Genomic DNA, 23,971 nt, shown 5'->3' on the forward strand with positions numbered 1-23,971 from the left:
GATATAGAGCAGTTGTACGCTGCAGATACAACGTTTCCTCCTGGCGATCACTTTTGAACTATTTAAAGATACTATCCTGGTGGTAAAGATCAACGTTAATGAGTCATATATTTGGAATTTTCAGTTTATAACTATGTGGTTTATATATATATTTTTTTCAAACGGTTAATTATTGTATACATATATACATTCGTGTGTGTATGGATCATACTGTTTATTGACTCAGGATAAAACATTTTTCTTACACGCGTGATGAGGAATTCTTAATCATCAGGATCTCTGTCACACAAAAATCTTAATTATAGTAAAAAAAAACGAGACATGAATACCAACGTGTTTAAAGAAACTGTTTAGAATAACATTTTTTTTTGTACCTACTGCACTATTCTACTGGATTAGCAGAGATTCTGTAATGAAAACGAGCCGTTTCTTTTATTAGAGTTGAAACATATAGATAAACTTTCATAGTGATAAAAGACATGACATAAGAACACCAAATTAACACGAGACTAGATGAACACAACGTACATAAATTAACCAAACATGCCACCAGTAATGACTAGTTAAAGAACCAGCAGCAAACGCTATGCTTACGACAGAGTTTACACGTGTTCATGCCAATATTTGATAATTAGTTTTATGGTAGACAATTCGTCGTATTCTACACGTTCAAATTACTGTCTCTGTGCCCTATTCAAACACAGGTCTTTCTGGAATAGTTAATTTGCACATACAACGTTCTGTTGAGCAGAGGTTTCTTAAGCTAACGTAGCTCAGTTTGGAAATTAACGCATCTCGCTACTGATTGTTGTATTTTGGATAGAGAGGTGTTCGATAAGCATTTTCAACGTATTCATTTCTTAATTTGTTTTGTTCGGTTTTAATAGGATAATGATAGAGAAATACTTTTAATAATGAATACATATCTAATCACCAATACTTCTGAGATATTTTACTTGTAGAGAGAAAGAAGACACTTGTAGCCATCTAGATGTTGGGAAGTATGGGTTATGATGTATTCCACAGGGATCGTTAGGTTTCACGAGGCACTCTTTTCACGACACTTTCAGGAAGCTCTTTCAGATAACAGTAGGTAATGTTTTCATTCGTCAGGGTTCACAAGTCTTGCAGAGACCGAAGCTACGTTATTTTCTCGCCGAGTCCCGGTTTCGGTCGGATGTAGATTGTATTTTGTGTTAGAGTTTACGTCAACGTTCATGTAAGCCAATGGATAGCGGCTCGACTGATGTCGAAGAGCAACTACGTCAAGCAGTCCGTTTGACTGCCGAACGTTGTTACTTGAAACTGGATGGTCGCTGGAACCTAAGATACCTGTGTCGAGCGTTCCGTTTGCCTGTTGAATGTGGCTACCTGGTGGAGAAACATCGCTTTTAACTGGATCAATCGGAAGTGTGTCCAGAGATTTCAGACTTCTCGTCCGTTTGGTTGTTCCCTTTCCTTTGTTGTTTTCCTTCGGTGTGTTGGTTCCACAGTTGTAGTACGAATACGGGCGTGGCGGAAGTTCCATGTAGGCTGGTAACTCAGAATAACCATTCGGTCGTTTTCTCAGATGACCATTAGGCAACGATTGAGAGGATGAGGCGGTTTGAGAAGTCCCCGGTTCGACGAAGCTTGTTTCCCATGTATCAGATGGAGAGTCTTTGAACTTGGAGACGTCACTGTGATGTCGATGGATCGAAGGATCTTCCACGTGCAGAAGTTTCTCAAGAGACTCCTCACTGGACGATGATTGAACCTCCGTTTTATCCGTGTTCACGCTATAACTGGAAGAAGGCATTGGCATGAGAATATCCGCAGATCCCGGTGAATTGAGCCCATTCTTTGGTCTCTGAACCTGTAAAAAATAATTTGTAGTATCATCTTTCATGTCTAATATCAGAATATCATGCATGTACTTCAGCGCTTCTTGCATGCGTATTGAACACCAATGTACCAATAACAATATCATTATACTGGAGGTTGTTAGATATACATCCAAAATTCGAATTTTGGAAACTACCGCACCGATAAACACCAATCATAACTGGGTAATATCTTTATAACTGGGTAGTACTTTGAAAGCGGATCAATAAATAAAACAGTTGAAATTTCCATAAAAATGACATGTTTCATATTTAACCAATAGGAATTACAAACAAAAAGGTGTAAGTTTCATATTTAACCAATAAGAATTACAAACAAAAAGTTGTAAGTTTCATATTTAACCAATAAGAATTACAAACAAAAAGATGTGAGTTTCATATTTAACCAATAGGAATTACAAACAAAAAGGTTTAAGTTTCATATTTAACCAATAGGAATTACAAACAAAAAGTTGTAAGTCTCATATTTATCCAATAGGAATTACAAACAAAAAGATGTGAGTTTCATATTTAACCAATCGGAATCACAAACAAAAAGGTGTAAGTTTCAAACATAAAACAATCAAAAACAAAACGTAAATAAATTATTTATTTTCCTTTAGTAAAAATCTCATGAGTGTGGCAACAGAAAACAAGACTTTCATTGATAGCTGTGTCTACAAAGAAATACTTCAACAAAATTGTTACGAAATGTTGTGATGGTAGCTAAGTTTTAAACTAAACTTTCGATAAATCATTATTTTTATGGATGGTGAATATTATTGTACGTCACGTATGAGTTCATTGTTGTAGTAATATCAAACAGTTCTAGAAAGGGCTGCAGGCCCAGTAGCCTGAAATACTAAAATAATACCCGGAGTGTGTGTTTTCTTATAACAAAGCCATATCGGGCTATCTGCTGAGAATCAAACCTCTGTTCTACTAATAATAACAGAACATTAAAGAAACGTATTATAGCAGATTCTTAGTATGGTGTGAGATTAACCCTTATAAGTAGGCTGATAAAATAAGTATTTCATTAGTCTTAAAAATTATTGATGGAAGAACCTGAAAATTAGATCGTAATTCAATAATATTAAATACCTTTACCTGTTATTACAATATTTAACGTTTGTGTTTTTAAAATCATTTTCCAACTGCATCCGTGGTTACAGGTTAGTTATAAAAGTCTTTTGACACACTCGCATACGGTTTTGGAAAATTAAAAACAAATTTTAACTTTTGATAATTCATTAATAAATATGAGTTGGGCCAGTATTTCTACTCAACTAAATTTTAAGTGCACAACGTTAAACTCCAACACTAAGAACCTCAGACCTACTTAAAGGCAGACATTGCATCTGAGCAAAACAAATGACCTCACAAGTAGTAGGCACCCTGACCGCCCGATTGGAAGATGTGACTTATCTCTGACTGGACAAAGTATATTAGTATGAAATTTAAACCTTTAACAAAAGTGGTCATGACATTTCGAGTGGATAGGATTAACCTCTCAATTAGAGGTCATCACCTTTCACGAAGAGCTTATGTTGTCTCAATTGGACAACATCAAACTCTCTGAAAAAGGATTTCAACTTGTTCAGTGGGGCGTTTTCTATATAATAAGGAGTAACCATCAGGATGTCGATCTTCCAAGGGGAAAACATCAGTATGCGTCAATATAAAAACATCAGTATGTGTCAATATAAAAACATCAGTCTTCTTTATCATCTACTGTCTCGCTGTTAACTTAAAATATAGATATTATAGCAGTTAACTTATAGAGTACTAGAATATTTATCTTCCACAGGTTAATCGATATTGTCTCAAACGTTTCACGAACATCTCTATTGAATTATCCCAAACATCAACTGTCTGGATCCATTAAAATACGAGTTATCAAACACCACAAACTATTTGTTTAAATAAACAAAATTAAGTACAAAGTTACGGACTACTTTGTGCAGTGCCCAGCACTTGTATCGAAACGCGTTTTTTTTTGCCAAAAAATAGAACTGTCTACACGTAAAAACTTTTGCAATTAGTACCTAACCATATACTATAAAGTTTATTTCTGTTATGTTATGAAAAACACTGAATCCAATTCATTTTTGTGTGGTGTATCCAAGTAAATTAGAATAATCAAACATAAACACGAAATTCTCTGAGAATAAGATAGCAACAGTTAGGTTCATTATTTTCCTTTGTTAGCAGTCGGGAGCTTCAACAAACCTTCAGCTAAACTTATAATATGTTATATACCTGTAAACAGATGTTTTGTCCGTCTGTTGGCCTCATTACGGTAATGTCGCGTTCACTTGAGGGGGGTCTACGGAACACTGGTAAAGGGGCGTTGATGACGTCAGGATCCTTCAAACAAACATTATAAAACATGTAAGCATTATTTTCTCTAATATACAACTACGACACAAAACTCAACTAGTTCCAACGTCATTATTGAACTTGTGGTTTTTATAGAATATATACATAACACTGACTTTGTGATAACCAAGACGAAAATCCCATCATGGATGTATATTCTCTGGACCGTTCGTTGCTGGTGACTTTCGTGCAAAATTACTTAAGGGTCGCCTGCGCTAGCTGTTCATAATGTGGAACGTATAGACTAGATGGTAGGTAGTCAAAAATACTCACCGCCAACTCGTGGACTGTTGTCGTAACACATCCATAGCTCCAAACTGCGGAGCGACGTATCCTCTTTTGTTTTGGCGACAACGGGACGCAAACATGGGACCCATGAGGACCCTAATCCACCCGTTCTAGAGACACTCTACTAATTTATATTGGATAACCCGTTGTTGTTACAAAAACACAACTTTTTTGTAAGCATATAAAAATGATATGTGATATTTTGAAGAAACTGTAAGATAACAAAGAAACAATTTAGGCTAAATGTATTTATACTAAATAACTGATGCTAAGTACAAAGTAAATAAATCATATTGTGCAGTTTATTCCTCCCTTAAAATTCTTATCAGTAAATAAATTACATAAACTTTTGAATTTCGCGAAAAACTACATTAAGGCTATCTGCGCTAGATGTCCCTAACTTAGCAGTGTAAGACTGGAGGGAAGGCAGCTAATCATCACCACCCTCCGCAAACTCTAGGGCTATTCGTTTACGAACGAAGAGTGAGATTGATCGTTACATTATAACGCCCAGATGGCTGAAATGGTGAGCTGGGCCCATTAGTTATATAAATAGTGCCTACAAGAGTACTGTGTAATATTCCAAAAGGCCCGATGAGATCTGGGACTGGGATAAAGGATGTGACATATGTCTAACGACTGACGCAATATAAAACATTCTATTTTGTTATCATTCATTCGGTCACAGAATATGTATTCTATTATATAAAAGAACAAACTAGTGAGATTATCAACATAAAACAAAAAATAGTGAAACTCTCAGTACAAAACAATGCAAAACAACAGAACGACACTATGTGTCAGTACAAAACTGTGTAAAACAACAGAACGACACTATGTGTAAGTACAAAACAATGTAAAACAACAGAACGACACTATGTGTCAGTACAAAACAATGTAAAACAACAGAACGACACTATGTGTGAGTACAAAACAATGTAAAACAACAGAACGACACTATGTGTCAGTACAAAACAATGTAAAACAACAGAACGACACTATGTTTCAGTACAAAACAATGTAAAACAACAGAACGACACTATGTGTGAGTACAAAACTGTGTAAAACAACAAAACGACACAATGTGTCAGTACAAAACAATGTAAAACAACAGAACGACACTATGTGCGAGTACAAAACTGTGTAAAACAACAGAACGACACTATGTGTGAGTACAAAACTGTGTAAAACAACAGAACGACACTATGTGTCAGTACAAAACAATGTAAAACAGCATAACGACACTATGTGTGAGTACAAAACTGTGTAAAACAACAGAACGACACTATGTGTCAGTACAAAACTTGTGTAAAACAACAGAACGACACTATGTGTCAGTACAAAACAATGTAAAACAACTTAACGACACTATGTGTGAGTACAAAACTGTGTAAAACAACATAACGACACTATGTGTGAGTACAAAACTGTGTAAAACAACATAACGACACTATGTGTGAGTACAAAACTGTGTAAAACAACAGAACGACACTATGTGTGAGTACAAAACTGTGTACAACAACAGAACGACACTATGTGTCAATACAAAACAATGTAAAACAACAGAACGACACTATGTATCAGTGCAAAACTGAGTATAACAACAGAACGACATTATGTGTCAGTACAAAACTGTGTAAAACAACAGAACGACACTATGTATCAGTACAAAACTGTGTAAAACAACATAACGACACTATGTGTGAGTACAAAACTGTGTAAAACAACAGAACGACACTATGTGTGAGTACAAAACTGTGTAAAACAACAGAACGACACTATGTGTGAGTACAAAACTGTGTACAACAACAGAACGACACTATGTGTCAATACAAAACAATGTAAAACAACAGAACGACACTATGTATCAGTGCAAAACTGAGTATAACAACAGAACGACATTATGTGTCAGTACAAAACTGTGTAAAACAACAGAACGACACTATGTATCAGTACAAAACTGTGTAAAACAACATAACGACACTATGTGTGAGTACAAAACTGTGTAAAACAACAGAACGACACTATGTGTGAGTACAAAACTGTGTACAACAACAGAACGACACTATGTGTGAGTACAAAACTGTGTACAACAACAGAACGACACTATGTGTGAGTACAAAACTGTGTAAAACAACAGAACGACACTATGTGTGAGTACAAAACAATGTAAAACAACAGAACGACACTATGTGTGAGTACAAAACAATGTAAAACAACAGAACGACACTATGTGTCAGTACAAAACTGTGTAAAACAACAGAACGACACTATGTGTGAGTACAAAACCGTGTAAAACAACAGAACGACACTATGTGTGAGTACAAAACCGTGTAAAACAGAACGACACTATGTGTGAGTACAAAACTGTGTATAACAACAGAACGACACTATGTGTGAGTACAAAACTGTGTATAACAACAGAACGACACTATGTATCAGTACAAAACTGTGTATAACAACAGAACGGCATTATGTGTGAGTACAAAACTGTGTAAAACAACAGAACGACACTATGTGTGAGTACAAAACTGTGTAAAACAGAACGACACTATGTGTGAGTACAAAACTGTGTAAAACAACAGAACGACACTATGTGTCAGTACAAAACAATGTAAAACAACAGAACGACACTATGTATCAGTACAAAACTGTGTAAAACAACAAAACGACATTATGTGTCAGTACAAAACAATGTAAAACAACAGAACGACACTATGTATCAGTACAAAACTATGTAAAACAACAGAACGACATTATGTGTCAGTACAAAACTGTGTAAAACAACAGAACGACATTATGTGTCAGTACAAAACTGTGTAAAACAACAGAACGACACTATGTGTGAGTACAAAACTGTGTAAAACAACAGAACGACACTATGTGTCAGTACAAAACTGTGTATAACAACATTGTGACACTACATCTCTGTACAAAATTCTAAATCGTGGGATATTCTATTGGAATTTGAGTTCTTTAAATTACCACATGCTAAAATGTTAATTACGGAGTTCGACCTTTGATGTGAGCGCCACCTTTGACATTTTTAACCAAATACTTTCATGTATTTAACAATTAATTTTACTCATTTTCCTTATGTAGCTTCCAGAGAAGTTGTTCATAAACAAAACTTGTACCCAGGCTCGGTTTATCAACCCCACCTGTTGGACAGAAGTAGTAAGGTCAATTTATCCTTTATATTCGAATTGTTTTTTGGAACAATATCACGTTTGACAAATATTAATATTTTTATTTTTAACTAAGGAAGGGAACTAATACCTGAATCAGCTGTATTGGTTGTGTAATAAATCAATACAAAGGAACACCTTTATATCTATATTAAAAACAATAAAATAAATAATATAAAATTATATATTCAAACATCTAACACCGCCCTCTACATTCCAACACTTAGTTACACAACAACCCCTTCCAAACATGTGGTCAGCTTCCGATCAGTTACCTCTTACTTTGTGAACCTGACGATGACCGAAGAAGGTCGAAACGTTGTTCACTCCTCTACGTAAAATATTTTCTGAACCCAAACGAGCCGTTTTACATATATATTTCTCTACAAGTGGGTTTTCTCTACATCACTGACATATACACATTGTTTATTATAAAAACCAGAGTAGAAACATATCACAAGAACTTCAGATAATCATATATTTCACTTACAATACACTAATGATATAATAAGATAGTTGTTCGTGTATTTATATACAAAAGTATTTGTATTCCACGTGAATATGCAATAGAATTACAAGCGATGATTGTCTTTGAGTTATGACTGAACTAAGAGAATACGTTAAGTGAATATAAAACTAAATGCGTTTGCTAAAAATATACGAATATTGACTCCAGGAAACTACTTGTATCATTTGAACGTATTATCCACTAAGTATTTATTAAGGGCAGTTTCTCGTATACATACAGTGGATAATGTTTTGAAGTTAGAATAAAAGCTCTAGTATTTAAGTGGAACATAACAAAATACACCGTGACTCATTTCACTTTCTATGTATATATTTGTTTTATAATTATACAGAGTACAACAGGTATAATAGCTTAATCTAAGATCAACGTAAGAGTAAAACAAGATGAAATGAATGAAGCGTAAACAAATCTTAAGTACATATTTTGTAGAAAACGAAATCATTATAATGGCTATTTACAGATCACAAAGTTTTACCAAATAATTGAATTAACAATGGTATTAAGAGATAATATAATTAAACTTAAAATATGTGTTGGTGATATAAGAAATCATTTTAAACGAAACAACTTACTGTTACTGTGTTTGATTTTAAATAATATATAAATGAATCAAGTGGTAAGAGAGAGGTAACCCTAAGACAAGATAGGGAACAAAACTTATGCACAGCAGTTAGAAAACTACCAATAACAGATCATTACCCGATAGTATTAAACCTAAATACCGATAGCAACCACAAAATATAGATAAAGAAATATCTTATCAAATATGATTACATTTTAAAACAAAATTTTACTAAATTCACTTGGTAAAAATATAAACTTGCATAGATACTAATAATTCATATGAAATATTTATATAAATATTACCAACAGAAGTGAGGAAAGCATGTCATTATATAAAAAGGCGTAAAACAAACAAGTTGAAGAAATCGTGAATCACTAATGAAATAACAGAATCGACTAAAGTTAGAGATACAATGTAAGAGTTTCACAAAAATATTCTGTTAATAAATATTATAAACATACCTTCAATTATTAAAGAAATAAAATTACTTGGAAGCTAAGAATATGGAAAAAAAATTACCATACAAATAATTTCAAAATTTGAAAAGGGTACAAAAACCAACGGAAGTTTTAATATGCTAACTGATAAAGTAAATAACATAAGGCCCTGTCATGGCCAGGTGGTTAAGGCACTTGACTCGTAATCCGAGGGTCATGGGTTCGAATCCCGGTCGCACCAAACATGCTCGCCCTTTCAGCCGTGGGGGCGTTATAATTAACGGTCAATCCAACTATTCGTTGGTAAAAGAGTTTGCCCAAGAGTTGACGGTGGGTGGTGATGACTAGCTGCTTTTCCTCTAGTCTTACACTGCTAAATTAGGGGCAGCTAACGCAGATAGCCCTCGTGTAGCTTTGCGCGAAATTCAAAAACAAACAAACAAACGGAACTGTACACTTAAGACGTACTCGCAAAATTCATACAAATACGTGTGAGACTTTAGATATGATAAAAACACAGTCTATTTTGATCCAGAAAAGCAATATGATACAGTAACGCCTAAAGTATTGATATATAAAATAGAAATTATATGGATAACAGGTACTGAATTAAATAGTTTAAATATTATTTGTATATAAGATTATTACAAAATAAAAATAAAAACAAAACTCCAATGATGTGAATATAATAAATATGGTATTCCATTGTGTTCAATATTTGATGTATTTTTTCACAATATACGTAAATGATTTATGTGATACAAATTTAAGTGCTAAAATCACTGTGTTTGCTAATGGTACGTTGACATTAATCTTAACTTTAAAATAAAAAATGACTTGGAAACAGTGGCAAATTAGATTTTCCGAAATAAATAATCTATTAATATAAATATAACAAAAACACGATACGTACATTTTGAATCAAAATAAAATCAAAGCTGTTTGTACTTATCAAGCTGCGTAAATCGCCAGAATCCATAAATCCAGAATCCATCACTCCACAAAGTGTTTATGGAGTGAATCATGATTTCTGTATTTGGACGAATTTTCGTCTAAATAAGTAAGTTACCTTCCAAGACAATAGTACAATAATAATAATAACGAACCTTATTGCTCTAATTTTCTCTTTTACAGAACTGATATGCCACAGCGGGGATTGCATTTTCTAAATATTAAGTAAGTTTTTGTAGATTTTCTATCTTGGTTCAACACGTTTTATATTACAATAGCTAGGTAGGTTAGGTATAAACCGATCGCTTCTTGTCCTTCTAAAGTTTAAGAAGTTATTATAATATTTGTTTCTTTGTATTTGAATTTCGTGCAAAGCTGCACGAGAGCCACCTGAGCTAGTCGTTCCTAATTTAGGAGTGTGAGGGAAGGCAGCTAGTCACCATCATCCACTGTCAACTCTTGAGCTACTCTTTTACCAACGAATAGTGGAATTGACTGTCACATTACAACGCCCCCACGGCTGAAAGGGCGAGCATGTTTGATGCGACGGGGATTCGAACCCGCCACCCTAGGATTACGAGTCCAGTGCCTTAACCACCTAGCCCTCCCGAGCCTTGTTAATAATAAGCGAATATTTATATTTCATTCCAAAAGGATAAGATCTTATATAGAAAGGATAAACTTGTATATATATGTATAATATACTCACCTGCATACAGTAACCGAGTCTCTCAATAATGGTACTAAAATTTGGTCGTTTATCTGGAATTTGATGCCAACACTGCGTCATAATTCGATACCTAGTAAATAAATGATCAAACAACCTTTAGATAAGACAGGATGAAACACAGACTTCACAGAAAACGCCAACAATTCTAAAAAAAGGTAAACACCTGCCTAAAGAAATTCTGATAATAGCTTAAGCAAACATAGAATGAAAACTCTGTGCTGTTTACTTATCCTGAGAGACTTGGCGGTGAACTTGACGACTTACAACCCTCAAATTCTAGATTCGATCTCTGTAGTGAGCACAGCGCAGATAGTCCATCATGTAACTGCGCTCAAACTACAAAACAAATCTTGGTAACTTATGATTGGACAATTACTTTGACGGCAGATAAGTACTGCATAATCAACATTTATCAAGCCTGAAGGACTTACGGATAAACTCATTGCCTGAAAATAAATGTATACCTCCAGCAGCAGCGTAAAACAACAGAAGTTAATACAATAAATTTCAACATAACATTCAATACAGCGTTACATGTCTAGTAACTCTAGATTGATATCTGTCCAAAACATACCCTAAATTGTTGCTTATTTGTTAACTTTATAATACAAAATTTCTCCACAATATACCTTATATTATATACACACACTAGTCACACATGCACACATTACATTTGTGAATTATTTATTCAAATGCATATTTACACACAATAGTTACCTGCTATACATTTTTTGTGACGTGTGTAGAACATAAAAAACAGTAATAATATTGTTTGAACTTTATCCTTACACTGGACTTGGACAATTCCTCGGAGGCTCAAGTCTACCACCAGAGGTAACCAGCTGTATTACTTCTTGATTACCACGTCCTGGATATGGTATGTATCCTAAAGACATCACTTCCCATAGCAGTATGCCAAAGGACCTTGGTATATAGAAATATATATATATAGATGGACATAAATAGAAACAGGGGTTATAATGAGTAACTGCTTAAATTCGATAAACAAAACATGCGATAACCTTTAATATCTAATCATCAACAAACCTACAGACGCTCTAAGAGATCAAAATCACAATATAAAGCTTTGAATTTCATATTGTCAGACAAAATTTTATATTATTTCGAAATAGTTTAGAAAAACAAAATTATTTTATTTATCGAATTTTAGTAAACACATTTTAAGGAGTTTATCTGACTAAAATTTCTTATTTATTATGATTACGATTATTGTTCAGTTTAAATTTGTTTTAATAAAGTTGGTAAAGGTAAAAAGAGACAGACACTCCAAATAAAACTCATACGGTTCAGTAAAAATATTCTTGATGCTCCTGCCATCTAACGAGTAAAGAGGTAACAAGATCTAATTAGAAATCCGAAATCTAAAATTAACTGTGACAATAACTTACAGTTTGCTTGTTTTGAATTTCGCACAAAGCTACTCAAGGGCTATCTGCACTAGCCGTCTATAATTTTGTAGTGTAAGACTAGAGGGAAGGCAGTTAGTCATCATCGCCCACCACCAACTCTTGGGCTACTCTTTTCTAAACCAAAAGTGTGATTGACCGTCACTTATAACGCCCTCACGGCTGAAAAGGCGAGCACGTTTGAGTGACAAGGATTTGAACCCACGAATCTTAGATTACGAGTCTGGTGCCTGAACTACCTGACCATAATTTACACCTATCTATAATAACATAATTTTCAATATCGCAAAAGACGTTTTAATTATATTATTTTCGATTTTACATATATTGTATATTTCAACATCATTGAAGCCAAAAATGAATTTGTTTCTTATTCTCAAGGTATGTACGTCATAGTAACAAAGAAAGTTTGCTATTCACATCTTCTCCTGGGGCTTTGTACTAAAACATGAAATGTAACTGACAATACGAAGCCTCATTTTGAAGTCTCAATTAGCGATCTGCGATTCAGTGGATACTTTGGACATTGAAAAAAAGAGAGAAAATACTTTTACTCTCCAGATAAATATAAATATAAAATAATATATTTCTATTCAGACCAATGTTTCGCCTTCGCGATTTCTTCAGGATTAGTATAAATAACTGTTTGACATTAGACAATTCGGTAGAGTGTAAACCTGCTTGTAATGTTCTATTTTTCGAGTTAGTCGTAACGTGCATCTAACAACGTATAATATATTATTATTCTTTCGTTATTGTATCCTATATTGCAGTATAGTTACAACACTAAGTAACTACATAAAAATATGACATTTATTACTTCAATGAAATACATAGAAATAAAATAATAAGAACCATAGTACATTTTAATATTAACTGACAACAGCTGCTGAGGAACTACAATAAGTAGAAAGGATACAAAGCTTATTAGCAGTGTTATAAACATACTGTAAGACTACGTGGTACACTAGAGAATGCAAGTGTGAAGCTGAAAATAATAGTGCTAAACATATTGACACAAAGTGTTGTTTTATGAATAGTGGTTTAGTTACATCCATTGTCTTTGTTAATCAAAAATAATAGTGCTAAACATATTGACACAAAGTGTTGTTTTATGAATAGTGGTTTAGTTACATCCATTGTCTCTGTTAATCAAAAATAATAGTGCGAAACATATTGACACAAAGTGTTGTTTTATGAATAGTGGTTTAGTTACATCCATTGTCTTTGTTAATCAAAAATAATAGTGCTAAACATATTGACACAAAGTGTTGTTTTATGAATAGTGGTTTAGTTACATCCATTGTCTCTGTTAATCAAAAATAATAGTGCGATACATATTGACACAAAGTGTTGTTTTATGAATAGTGGTTTAGTTACATCCATTGTCTTTGTTAATCAAAAATAATAGTGCTAAACATATTGACACAAAGTGTTGTTTTATGAATAGCGGTTTAGTTACATCCATTGTCTCTGTTAATCAAAAATAATAGTGCTAAATATATTGACACAAAGTGTTGTTTTATGAATAGTGGTTTAGTTACATCCATTGTCTCTGTTAATCAAAAATAATAGTGCTAAACATATTGACACAAATTGTTGTTTTATGAATAGTGGTTTAGTTACATCCATTGTCTCTGTTTATCAAAAATAACAAAAACTTTCTGAAGAATCTGTAAACAGAAACACTCAATCCACAAAAGACAAATTAATAGATTTGAATATAATAAACATACAGATGAATGTGTAAGAAAGTGTAACAACGTTAGTATTGTTACAGAACTGTCAAACTTACAAATAAACATACAGATGAATGTGTAAGGAAGTGTAACAACGTTAGTATTGTTACAGAACTGTTAAACTTACAAATAAACATACAGATGAATGTGTAAGGAAGTGTAACAACGTTAGTATTGTTACAGAACTGTCAAGCTTACAAATAAACATACAGATGAATGTGTAAGGAAGTGTAACAACGTTAGTATTGTTACAGAACTGTCAAGCTTACAAATAAACATACAGATGAATGTGTAAGGAAGTGTAACAACGTTAGTATTGTTACAGAACTGTTAAACTTACAAATAAACATACAGATGAATGTGTAAGGAAGTGTAACAACGTTAGTATTGTTACAGAACTGTCAAGCTTACAAATAAACATACAGATGAATGTGTAAGGAAGTGTAACAACGTTAGTATTGTTACAGAACTGTCAAACTTACAAATAAACATACAGATGAATGTGTAAGGAAGTGTAACAACGTTAGTATTGTTACAGAACTGTCAAGCTTACAAATAAACATACAGATGAATGTGTAAGGAAGTGTAACAACGTTAGAGTTGTTACAGAACTGTCGAACTTACAAATAAACATACAGATGAATGTGTAAGGAAGTGTAACAACGTTAGTATTGTTACAGAACTGTCAAACTTACAAATAAACATACAGATGAATGTGTAGGGAAGTGTATCAACGTTAGTATTGTTACAGAACTGTCAAACTTACAAATAAACATACAGATGAATGTGTAAGGAAGTGTAACAACGTTAGTATTGTTACAGAACTGTCAAACTTACAAATAAACATACAGATGAATGTGTAGGAAGTGTATCAACGTTAGTATTGTTACAGAACTGTCAAACTTACAAATAAACATACAGATGAATGTGTAAGGAAGTGTAACAACGTTAGTATTGTTACAGAACTGTTAAACTTACAAATAAACATACAGATGAATGTGTAAGGAAGTGTAACAACGTTAGTATTGTTACAGAACTGTCAAACTTACAAATAAACATACAGATGAATGTGTAGGGAAGTGTATCAACGTTAGTATTGTTACAGAACTGTCAAACTTACAAATAAACATACAGATGAATGTGTAAGGAAGTGTAACAACGTTAGAGTTGTTACAGAACTGTCGAACTTACAAATAAACATACAGATGAATGTGTAAGGAAGTGTAACAACGTTAGTATTGTTACAGAACTGTCAAACTTACAAATAAACATACAGATGAATGTGTATGGAAGTGTAACAACGTTAGAGTTGTTACAGAACTGTCGAACTTACAAATAAACATACAGATGAATGTGTAAGGAAGTGTAACAACGTTAGTATTGTTACAGAACTGTCAAACTTACAAATAAACATACAGATGAATGTGTAAGGAAGTGTAACAACGTTAGAGTTGTTACAGAACTGTCGAACTTACAAATAAACATACAGATGAATGTGTAAGGAAGTGTAACAACGTTAGTATTGTTACAGAACTGTCAAACTTACAAATAAACATACAGATGAATGTGTAAGGAAGTGTAACAACGTTAGTATTGTTACAGAACTGTTAAACTTACAAATAAACATACAGATGAATGTGTAAGGAAGTGTAACAACGTTAGTATTGTTACAGAACTGTCAAGCTTACAAATAAACATACAGATGAATGTGTAAGGAAGTGTAACAACGTTAGTATTGTTACAGAACTGTTAAACTTACAAATAAACATACAGATGAATGTGTAAGGAAGTGTAACAACGTTAGTATTGTTACAGAACTGTTAAACTTACAAATAAACATACAGATGAATGTGTAAGGAAGTGTAACAACGTTAGTATTGTTACAGAACTGTTAAACTTACAAATAAACATACAGATGAATGTGTAAGGAAGTGTAACAACGTTAGTATTGTTACAGAACTGTCAAACTTACAAATAAACATACAGATGAATGTGTAGGGAAGTGTATCAACGTTAGTATTGTTACAGAACTGTCAAACTTACAAATAAACATACAGATGCATGTGTAAGGAAGTGTAACAACGTTAGTATTGTTACAGAACTGTCAGACTTACAAATAAACATACAGATGCATGTGTAAGGAAGTGTAACAACGTTAGAGTTGTTACAGAACTGTCGCACTTACAAATAAACATACAGATGAATGTGTAAGGAAGTGTAACAACGTTAGTATTGTTACAGAACTGTCGAACTTACAAATAAACATAGAGGTAAATGTATAAGGATGTGTAACAACGTTAGTGTTGTTACAGAACTGTCGAACTTACAAATAAACATAGAGGTAAATGTATAAGGATGTGTAACAACGTTAGTGTTGTTACAGAACTGTCGAACTTACAAATAAACATACAGATGAATGTGTAAGGAAGTGTAACAACGTTAGAGTTGTTACAGAACTGTCGAACTTGCAAATAAACATACAGATGAATGTGTAATGAAGTGTAACAACGTTATTATTGTTACAGAACTGTCAGACTTACAAATAAACATAGAGGTAAATGTATAAGGATGTGTAATAGCGTTAGTGTTGTTACAGTACTTACAAAGATGCATATGATAAAGGTATATGATTAATTGAGCGATATCTTTCATAATTTATGAATTATGCTGAGTTTCTTACTTAATTGTAAAATGAAAGTTAAATTTGTGTGCAACATGAAAATCTCCCATTTCTATATGCAAAGCTAGTAGAAAAAAATTATTTTAGCTTATTTATTGGTCAAACAGCATCCTGTATATCAAACAATGATCTTTTTTGTCCAATGATCGTTCTAAAAACTTTGAGACCACAATTTTCTATTCAGCTCCCCACCAGTGTTGTTGAACTTCTTCATACCGTCTAATATAATTCACACGGTATCAATTCCTCATCATCCCCATCAGTGTTAAACATCTACCTACTCCACCGTATAACATAATCCACACAGTATTAATTCCCCATCACCAACATCAGTGTTAAACATCTACCTACTCCACCGTATAACATAATCCACACAGTATTAATTCCCATCATCACCATCAGTGTTAAACATCTACCTACTCCACCGTATAACATAATCCACACAGTATTAATTCCCCATCACCACCATCAGTGTTAAACATCTACCTACTCCACCGTATAACATAATCCACACAGTATTAATTCCCCATCATCACCATCAGTGTTAAACATCTACCTACTCCACCGTATAACATAATCCACACAGTATTAATTCCCCACCACCACCATCATTAGTGTTAAACATCTACCTACTCCACCGTATAACATAATCCACACAGTATTAATTCCCCATCACCACCATCAGTGTTAAACATCTTCCTACTCCACCGTATAACATAATCCACACAGTATTAAATCCCCATCACCACCATCAGTGTTAAACATCTACCTACTACAACGTATAACATAATCCACACAGTATTAATTCCCCATCACCACCATCAGTGTTAAACATCTACCTACTCCACCGTATAACATAATCCACACAGTATTAACTCCCCACCACCACCATCATCAGTGTTAAACATCTACCTACTTCATCGTATAACATAATCCACACAGTATTAATTCCCCACCACCACCATCAGTGTTAAACATCTACCTACTCCACCGTATAACATAATCCACACAGTATTAATTCCCCATCACCACCATCAGTGTTAAACATCTACCTACTCCACCGTATAACATAATCCACACAGTATTAATTCCCCACCACCACCATCAGTGTTAAACATCTACCTACTCCACCGTATAACATAATCCACACAGTATTAACTCCCCACCACCACCATCATCAGTGTTAAACATCTACCTACTTCATCGTATAACATAATCCACACAGTATTAATTCCCCATCACCATCATCAGTGTTAAACATCTACCTACTCCACCGTATAACATAATCCACACAGTATTAATTCCCCATCACCACCATCAGTGTTAAACATCTACCTACTTCATCGTACAACATAATCCACACAGTATTAATTCCCCACCACCCCATCAGTGTTAAACATCTACCTACTCCACCGTATAACATAATCCACACAGTATTAATTCCCCACCACCACCATCATTAGTGTTAAACATCTACCTACTCCACCGTATAAATATAATCCACACAGTATTAATTCCCCATCACCACCATCAGTGTTAAACATCTTCCTACTCCACCGTATAACATAATCCACACAGTATTAAATCCCCATCACCATCATCAGTGTTAAACATCTACCTACTTCATCGTATAACATAATCCACACAGTATTAATTCCCCACCACCACCATCATCAGTGTTAAACATCTACCTACTTCATCGTATAACATAATCCACACAGTATTAATTCCCCATCACCACCATCAGTGTTAAACATCTACCTACTTCATCGTACAACATAATCCACACAGTATTAATTCCCCATCACCACCATCAGTGTTAAACATCTACCTACTCCACCGTATAACATAATCCACACAGTATTAATTCCCCACCACCACCATCAGTGTTAAACATCTACCTACTCCACCGTATAACATAATCCACACAGTATTAATTCCCCATCACCACCATCATCAGTGTTAAACATCTACCTATTCTAACAAAGAAGTTAGAGAACATTGTTAGTGTTATTCCAATACCATACTCGACGTTATACAGAAACTTGATGAAATAAACTGAAAGAAACGATAAAGAGTTTATTGATTTTTGAACGGTTATGGAGACCAACGTATTTTCTGTTCATCAAAACATGCGAAGCCTCTTACCAAGTATCGGTCTTAGACGTGAATATTCCATCGAGAAAAGCTTCAGGTGGCATCCATTTCACTGGTAAAGTCGCTTTCCCTCCCTTTCTGTAGTAGTCGGCCCTTTGATAAGACAAAGTTTCATCAACTTTAAATGTTTGTTTGTTTGTTTTTTGTGTTAATATTACCCAACTCATAACAAAATCTCAAATTCGATTGCAAACCTTATAGGAGAAAAAAAAATCTAAATACAATTTTACCACGTACATCACCCTGGTGTCTAAATTTCACATAACTTGATATTTACTGACGCAATAGTGAAACAGTTTTACGTTTTAAAAATACAATCCAAATTCGTGGCGACAGTAAATAAACTGCAGAGTGAACTGGAAAAGAAAACAAAAAAGAAGGCAAAAAAAACGTTTAATAGACAAGTTCGTCTGTTATAAGGTAATCTTCAGATAGAAACAGTTTAGGATGTTGTAATTTAATGCAGTTAGGTAGTGGATACAAATAACAGTATTTCAAAATAATACGATATACTATTGGTTTCCGAACCCTCAGAGAAACGGTCAATGTCAAATTTAATGGTAGTGGTGAAACAAAATAAGAAAAAACAGATCTTTGGAAGACAACTAATAGCAGATCATAATCTACAGTAAAAGATCACAATAAGTTAAGAAACTGTGAATGAATAATTATTGGACAATCTATCATAAGGGTTTTGGGTTATGTTGCGTTTGTTGCGTAGTAGGAAAATTGAAATAAAACTTATGTGGAAATTTTCCACTTTTATTCCGTGTAGTAATTCGTGGAAGACATTTTGGCACAGTGACTGGCCATCTAGTATTCAGTGCATCCAAGTAACGAAGCCTTTTGCAGTTATTGTTTCTTTTTGGAAGTTTTCTATCTTATTATTTCTTTTAAAACTTTGGAAACATAATTTCCTGTTTGAATATTCTAGAACTGGTCTTAAATGCCACAAAATGTATTCGTGTTGTTCGGTGACACTATGCCATTCCTTGCTGTTGTATGTATGAGGTTTCATAAAGCAGAGCCACGTCGGGCTATCTGTTGAGTCCACCGAGGGGGATCGAACCCTTCATTTTAGTGTTGTAAATCCGTCGACTTACCGCTGTACTGACGTGGAACGCTGTTGTTGTGATTATAAACAGATGGCTGATATTTTATTATGTCTATAAATAGTAATGGACTTCAAGATGTTTCTCCAGACTGCTACCAACGTTTTTGTACTTGTCTTCATATAATTCTTAATGTTTAAAAAAAAAAACTTTATTAAAATTATTGTTCAATTCTCTTCTCTTCTTTCTCTTCTTCTGTAGTTAACTTCGTGCGTTATAAAAGTCTTTGGGTGTGTGTGGTTTTCTTATAGCAAAGCCACGTCGGGCTATCTGCTGAGCCCACCGAGGGGGATCGAACCCCTGATTTTAGCGTTGTAACTCCGGAGACTTACCGCTGTACTAGCAGGGGGCAAAAGTCTTTGGATTGACGCTTTTCTATGATCCAGTTTTAAAGACCTAAAGCTTGCTCAAACAATCTGTTAAAGTCCAAATTGAGATCAGACAAAATTATAAATGTAAACTCTTGAAAATATTCACATGTATAGAATAAATTAAACTTGTCCTACGTACAATTAGTACAGTTTAGACAACGATCTCAAAACTAAATATTATTGTTTTCTGACAACAATGGAAAAAGACAACCGTCTTATTCATTTTCTTTCAGAGTGGAAAGAGATACCAGTTTAATGTAACCACAGTGGTCAGTTTTTAAAATAATATCATACATAATTTGTTTTCTAGTTGTAGTTCTTTTCTTTTGAATTTCATTTTACTTTACTTTCTGTTGCTCAGTAACTTACCTATAGACATCTCTTGCCATGCCAAAATCTGAAATCTTCACTACCCTGTCAGGTCCTCTGCTCGTGAGAAGACAGTTTCGGGCAGCTATGTCCCTACACGGAAATATTACAATCAAAATGAAACGTCAGTAATCGAAATGTTTCACTTGAATTTGTAAAGCTCTGTACGAACATTGTGTACAGAAATTTAACTATCTCGAGAAAAAGTAAACTAACCCGTTAACATTACATTCAATTAACCCCTGGTGGATAAGGACGAAGTTTCATACGGTTGCTTTATTGCTATAACATCTTAGTTCGTGTTTAAGATTAATGTAATATCATATATGACAACGTCTTGTAACATCCTTCATCCTCGTCGATTGTTTCTGAGCATGTTATAAAATGGGGGGGGGGGGGGGGGTATTCTGACAGTAATGAAATAATGAACATAAAGTGTTCAAATTAATTAAGTTAAAACACTTGTCCATTACAAAAGTTTTACGTTAATTCGCAACGTTTTGGAAAAAAAAGACATTCGTCAGGCTATTTTAAACTGTGTGCAAAGAGAGAGGCTAACAACAAACTGCCTGACGAAGAGCTTTTGCCCAAAACGTTGCAAATTAATATAAAGTTTTTGTCATAGATGTGTTTTTACTGATTTTCACTTATTTTTATTATTTCATTATTTTTTTCCACGTCTTTTCTACTATTTGTATTCTGATTATAAGCTTCTCCTAGTTTATGAAAAGACAAAAAACTGCTACTTATTGCCTATTATTCATTCGAGAGGTATCAGATGACAAGTGATGGAATCAGTTATTCATGGTTTCAACAGAATGGTGTCACTGTCCACACATCTCACAGATTTATGCGGTTATTAAAGGAATGTTTTGGAGACCGCATTATTTCCAAAGACGTGTGGCCCCCACGCTCACCAGACTTTTATCTGCGGGGAGCAGCAAAATCTGCAGTGTATCGGGATCGTCCGCGCACGCTGGATGACTTGAAAGCAGAACAGCATTCATTTAGTCTATTTCAAGCCAGCAACTGATAGCGGTGTTTAGAAACAAAATAAGAAGGATCCAGGCCTGTATTGATGACAACGGGGGTCACTTTCAACATTGTTTATTATTGTTATTCATATTTACCTCCTGTATTCTACACTGAAACTAGTCTGTTAATAAACATATAAGTGCACAGTGACTTTCCGAACACCCTGTATTATATATTTTTTATTTCCTAACTTTGTTTTATATATCATGTGCAGTGTTTATGTATTCCTTACGTCTACATATGGTTGGCTTATTATTATACATACTTATACTTTCGCTTATAAGTTCTAAGAAAACAAATCAAGTAATAATTGTTTCAAAGTTAGTTTGTTTGTTTTTGAATTTCGCGCAAAGCTACACGAGGACTATCTCCACTAGCTGTCCCTAATTTATCAGTGTAAGACTAGAGGGAATGAAGCTAGTCATCACCACCCACCGCCAACTCTTGGGCTACTCTTTTACCAACGAATAGTGGAATTGATCGTAACATTATAACGCCCCCACGACTGAAAGAGCTCGAAGTTATTGAATACACTAATTTTTAAACGTATTTCTTGTTCATTTCTGATCAGAGCCCAGCATAACCAGGCGGTTAAGGGACTCAAATCCCTGTCGCACCACACACGCTCGCCCTTTCAGCCGTGGGGGCGTTATAAAATTACGGCCAATCTTATTATTGTTGGTGAAAGAGCACACCAAAAGTTGGCGGTGGGTGGTGATGACTTGCTGCCTTCCCTCTAGTCATAAACTGCTAAAGTAGGGACAACTAGCGCAGATAGCCCTTATGTAGCTTTGCGCGAAATTCAACAAACGAAACAGTTCTGATTACTCATACTACCAAATTTGGAAATTGATGCGAGATATTTTAGATACGTGAAGTACGTATAATTTCGAATTCAATTAAAATCACATTTCTAGTTAGTAAGTAAGTTAAAGTACAACACTTGAAATGTTTTATCAAAGTCCACTGTCCTTTAACTTTCCCGGAATCGAAAATTTATCTAACTGCAACATAATTTTAAACTTTAGGCAATTGATGTTCTAAAATAACCTCTTTAATTCAGTTATCTGATATTTTAACCTGTGAATAAAGTGGTTCTGCTCCAGATACTGGCAACCTTTGGCAACATCCATAGGTAAGGCCAGAAGATCTAACATGCTTAAGGATGACCTCATATCCTGAAATAAACAAGAAACAGGGGATAATGTTAACATGATTTTTTTAGGAATAAGATGGTACAATTAGGACAACGAAAAATATAACAATATTATACAGTGTGGAATAAAGAAAAACAAATACTGCAGGTGCGATCTGACTAAATATAAAAACAAATTATATTAATTACATAGATTTTAGGCCTTCTTCCAAATCGCCTGTTAATCATCTCATTATACGGCCCTGTAGTCAGTGCAAGAAACAAGGCTGTCATTATCAAATCAGTTGGCACTCAGTTTCAAACTGAATTACTTTGCTTGTTCTGCAGCGTAACAGCACCACAAAAATTAGTATAATACTTCTTTGTTGGTAAACGTAAAGTTATACAATTGGCTATCTGTGCTCTGTTCACCGCGGGTATCAAAATCCAATATTTTTAACGTTATAAGCCCTCAGGCTCATGGCTGAGTCACAAAGGGTTAGCTCAACACACTGAACTATTATAGTTCTAATAACGTTAGATCGCCATCTCTTGGTGAAAAATTAAAAGAAAAAACAATTATCCATTGAGTGAAAAAAAAAAATTAGACAAAATTAAACTGCGGGGAAAAGTACAAAAATGAAATGAAATAAAACATCGAACATCACCATAGAAACAAGTTATCTAAGAATACTGCTAAATTAAACGCAAAGCTATACCATGGACTATCTGCGTTTTGCCTATAACGGGTATCGAAACTTGGTTTCTGGTGTTGTATGTCCACAGAAATAACGTTGTGACAGTGGGAGGGTCCAATTGAAAGGATCCCCCAGGGTACAGGTTGTAATGTTTGGGCCTAGCATGGCCAGATGGGTTAAGGCGTTCGACTCGTAATCTAAGGGTCGCAGGTTCGAATCCCCTTCGCACCAAACATGCTTCCCCTTTCAGCCGTGGGGGCGTTATAAACCTACGGTCAATCCCACTATTCTTTGGTAAAAGAGTAGTGGCCCAAAC

At 34.3% G+C, this 23,971-nt stretch overlaps 1 protein-coding gene across 2 annotated transcripts in view; it reads right to left on the reverse strand.

Moving 5' to 3' along the window:
• Nucleotides 1-314: 314 nt before the first annotated feature.
• Nucleotides 315-23,971, reverse strand: part of LOC143230135 (leukocyte tyrosine kinase receptor-like) — a 100,296-nt gene continuing 76,639 nt past the window's right edge. For both annotated transcript variants that reach the window (XM_076463211.1, XM_076463203.1), the window contains 7 exons: nt 22,903-23,000; nt 20,788-20,880; nt 18,927-19,028; nt 11,722-11,856; nt 10,912-11,002; nt 4,125-4,232; nt 315-1,855 (listed from right to left, as the gene is read on the reverse strand). In XM_076463211.1, coding sequence (XP_076319326.1) covers nt 1,103-1,855; nt 4,125-4,232; nt 10,912-11,002; nt 11,722-11,856; nt 18,927-19,028; nt 20,788-20,880; nt 22,903-23,000 — 1,380 coding nt within the window. In that variant the 3' untranslated portion in view covers nt 315-1,102. The remainder of the gene's footprint in view (nt 1,856-4,124; nt 4,233-10,911; nt 11,003-11,721; nt 11,857-18,926; nt 19,029-20,787; nt 20,881-22,902; nt 23,001-23,971) is intronic.

The sequence above is a fragment of the Tachypleus tridentatus genome, chromosome 1, assembly GCF_004210375.1.
Source record: "Tachypleus tridentatus isolate NWPU-2018 chromosome 1, ASM421037v1, whole genome shotgun sequence".
In the NCBI taxonomy this organism is placed as follows: Eukaryota; Metazoa; Arthropoda; class Merostomata; order Xiphosura; family Limulidae; genus Tachypleus; species Tachypleus tridentatus.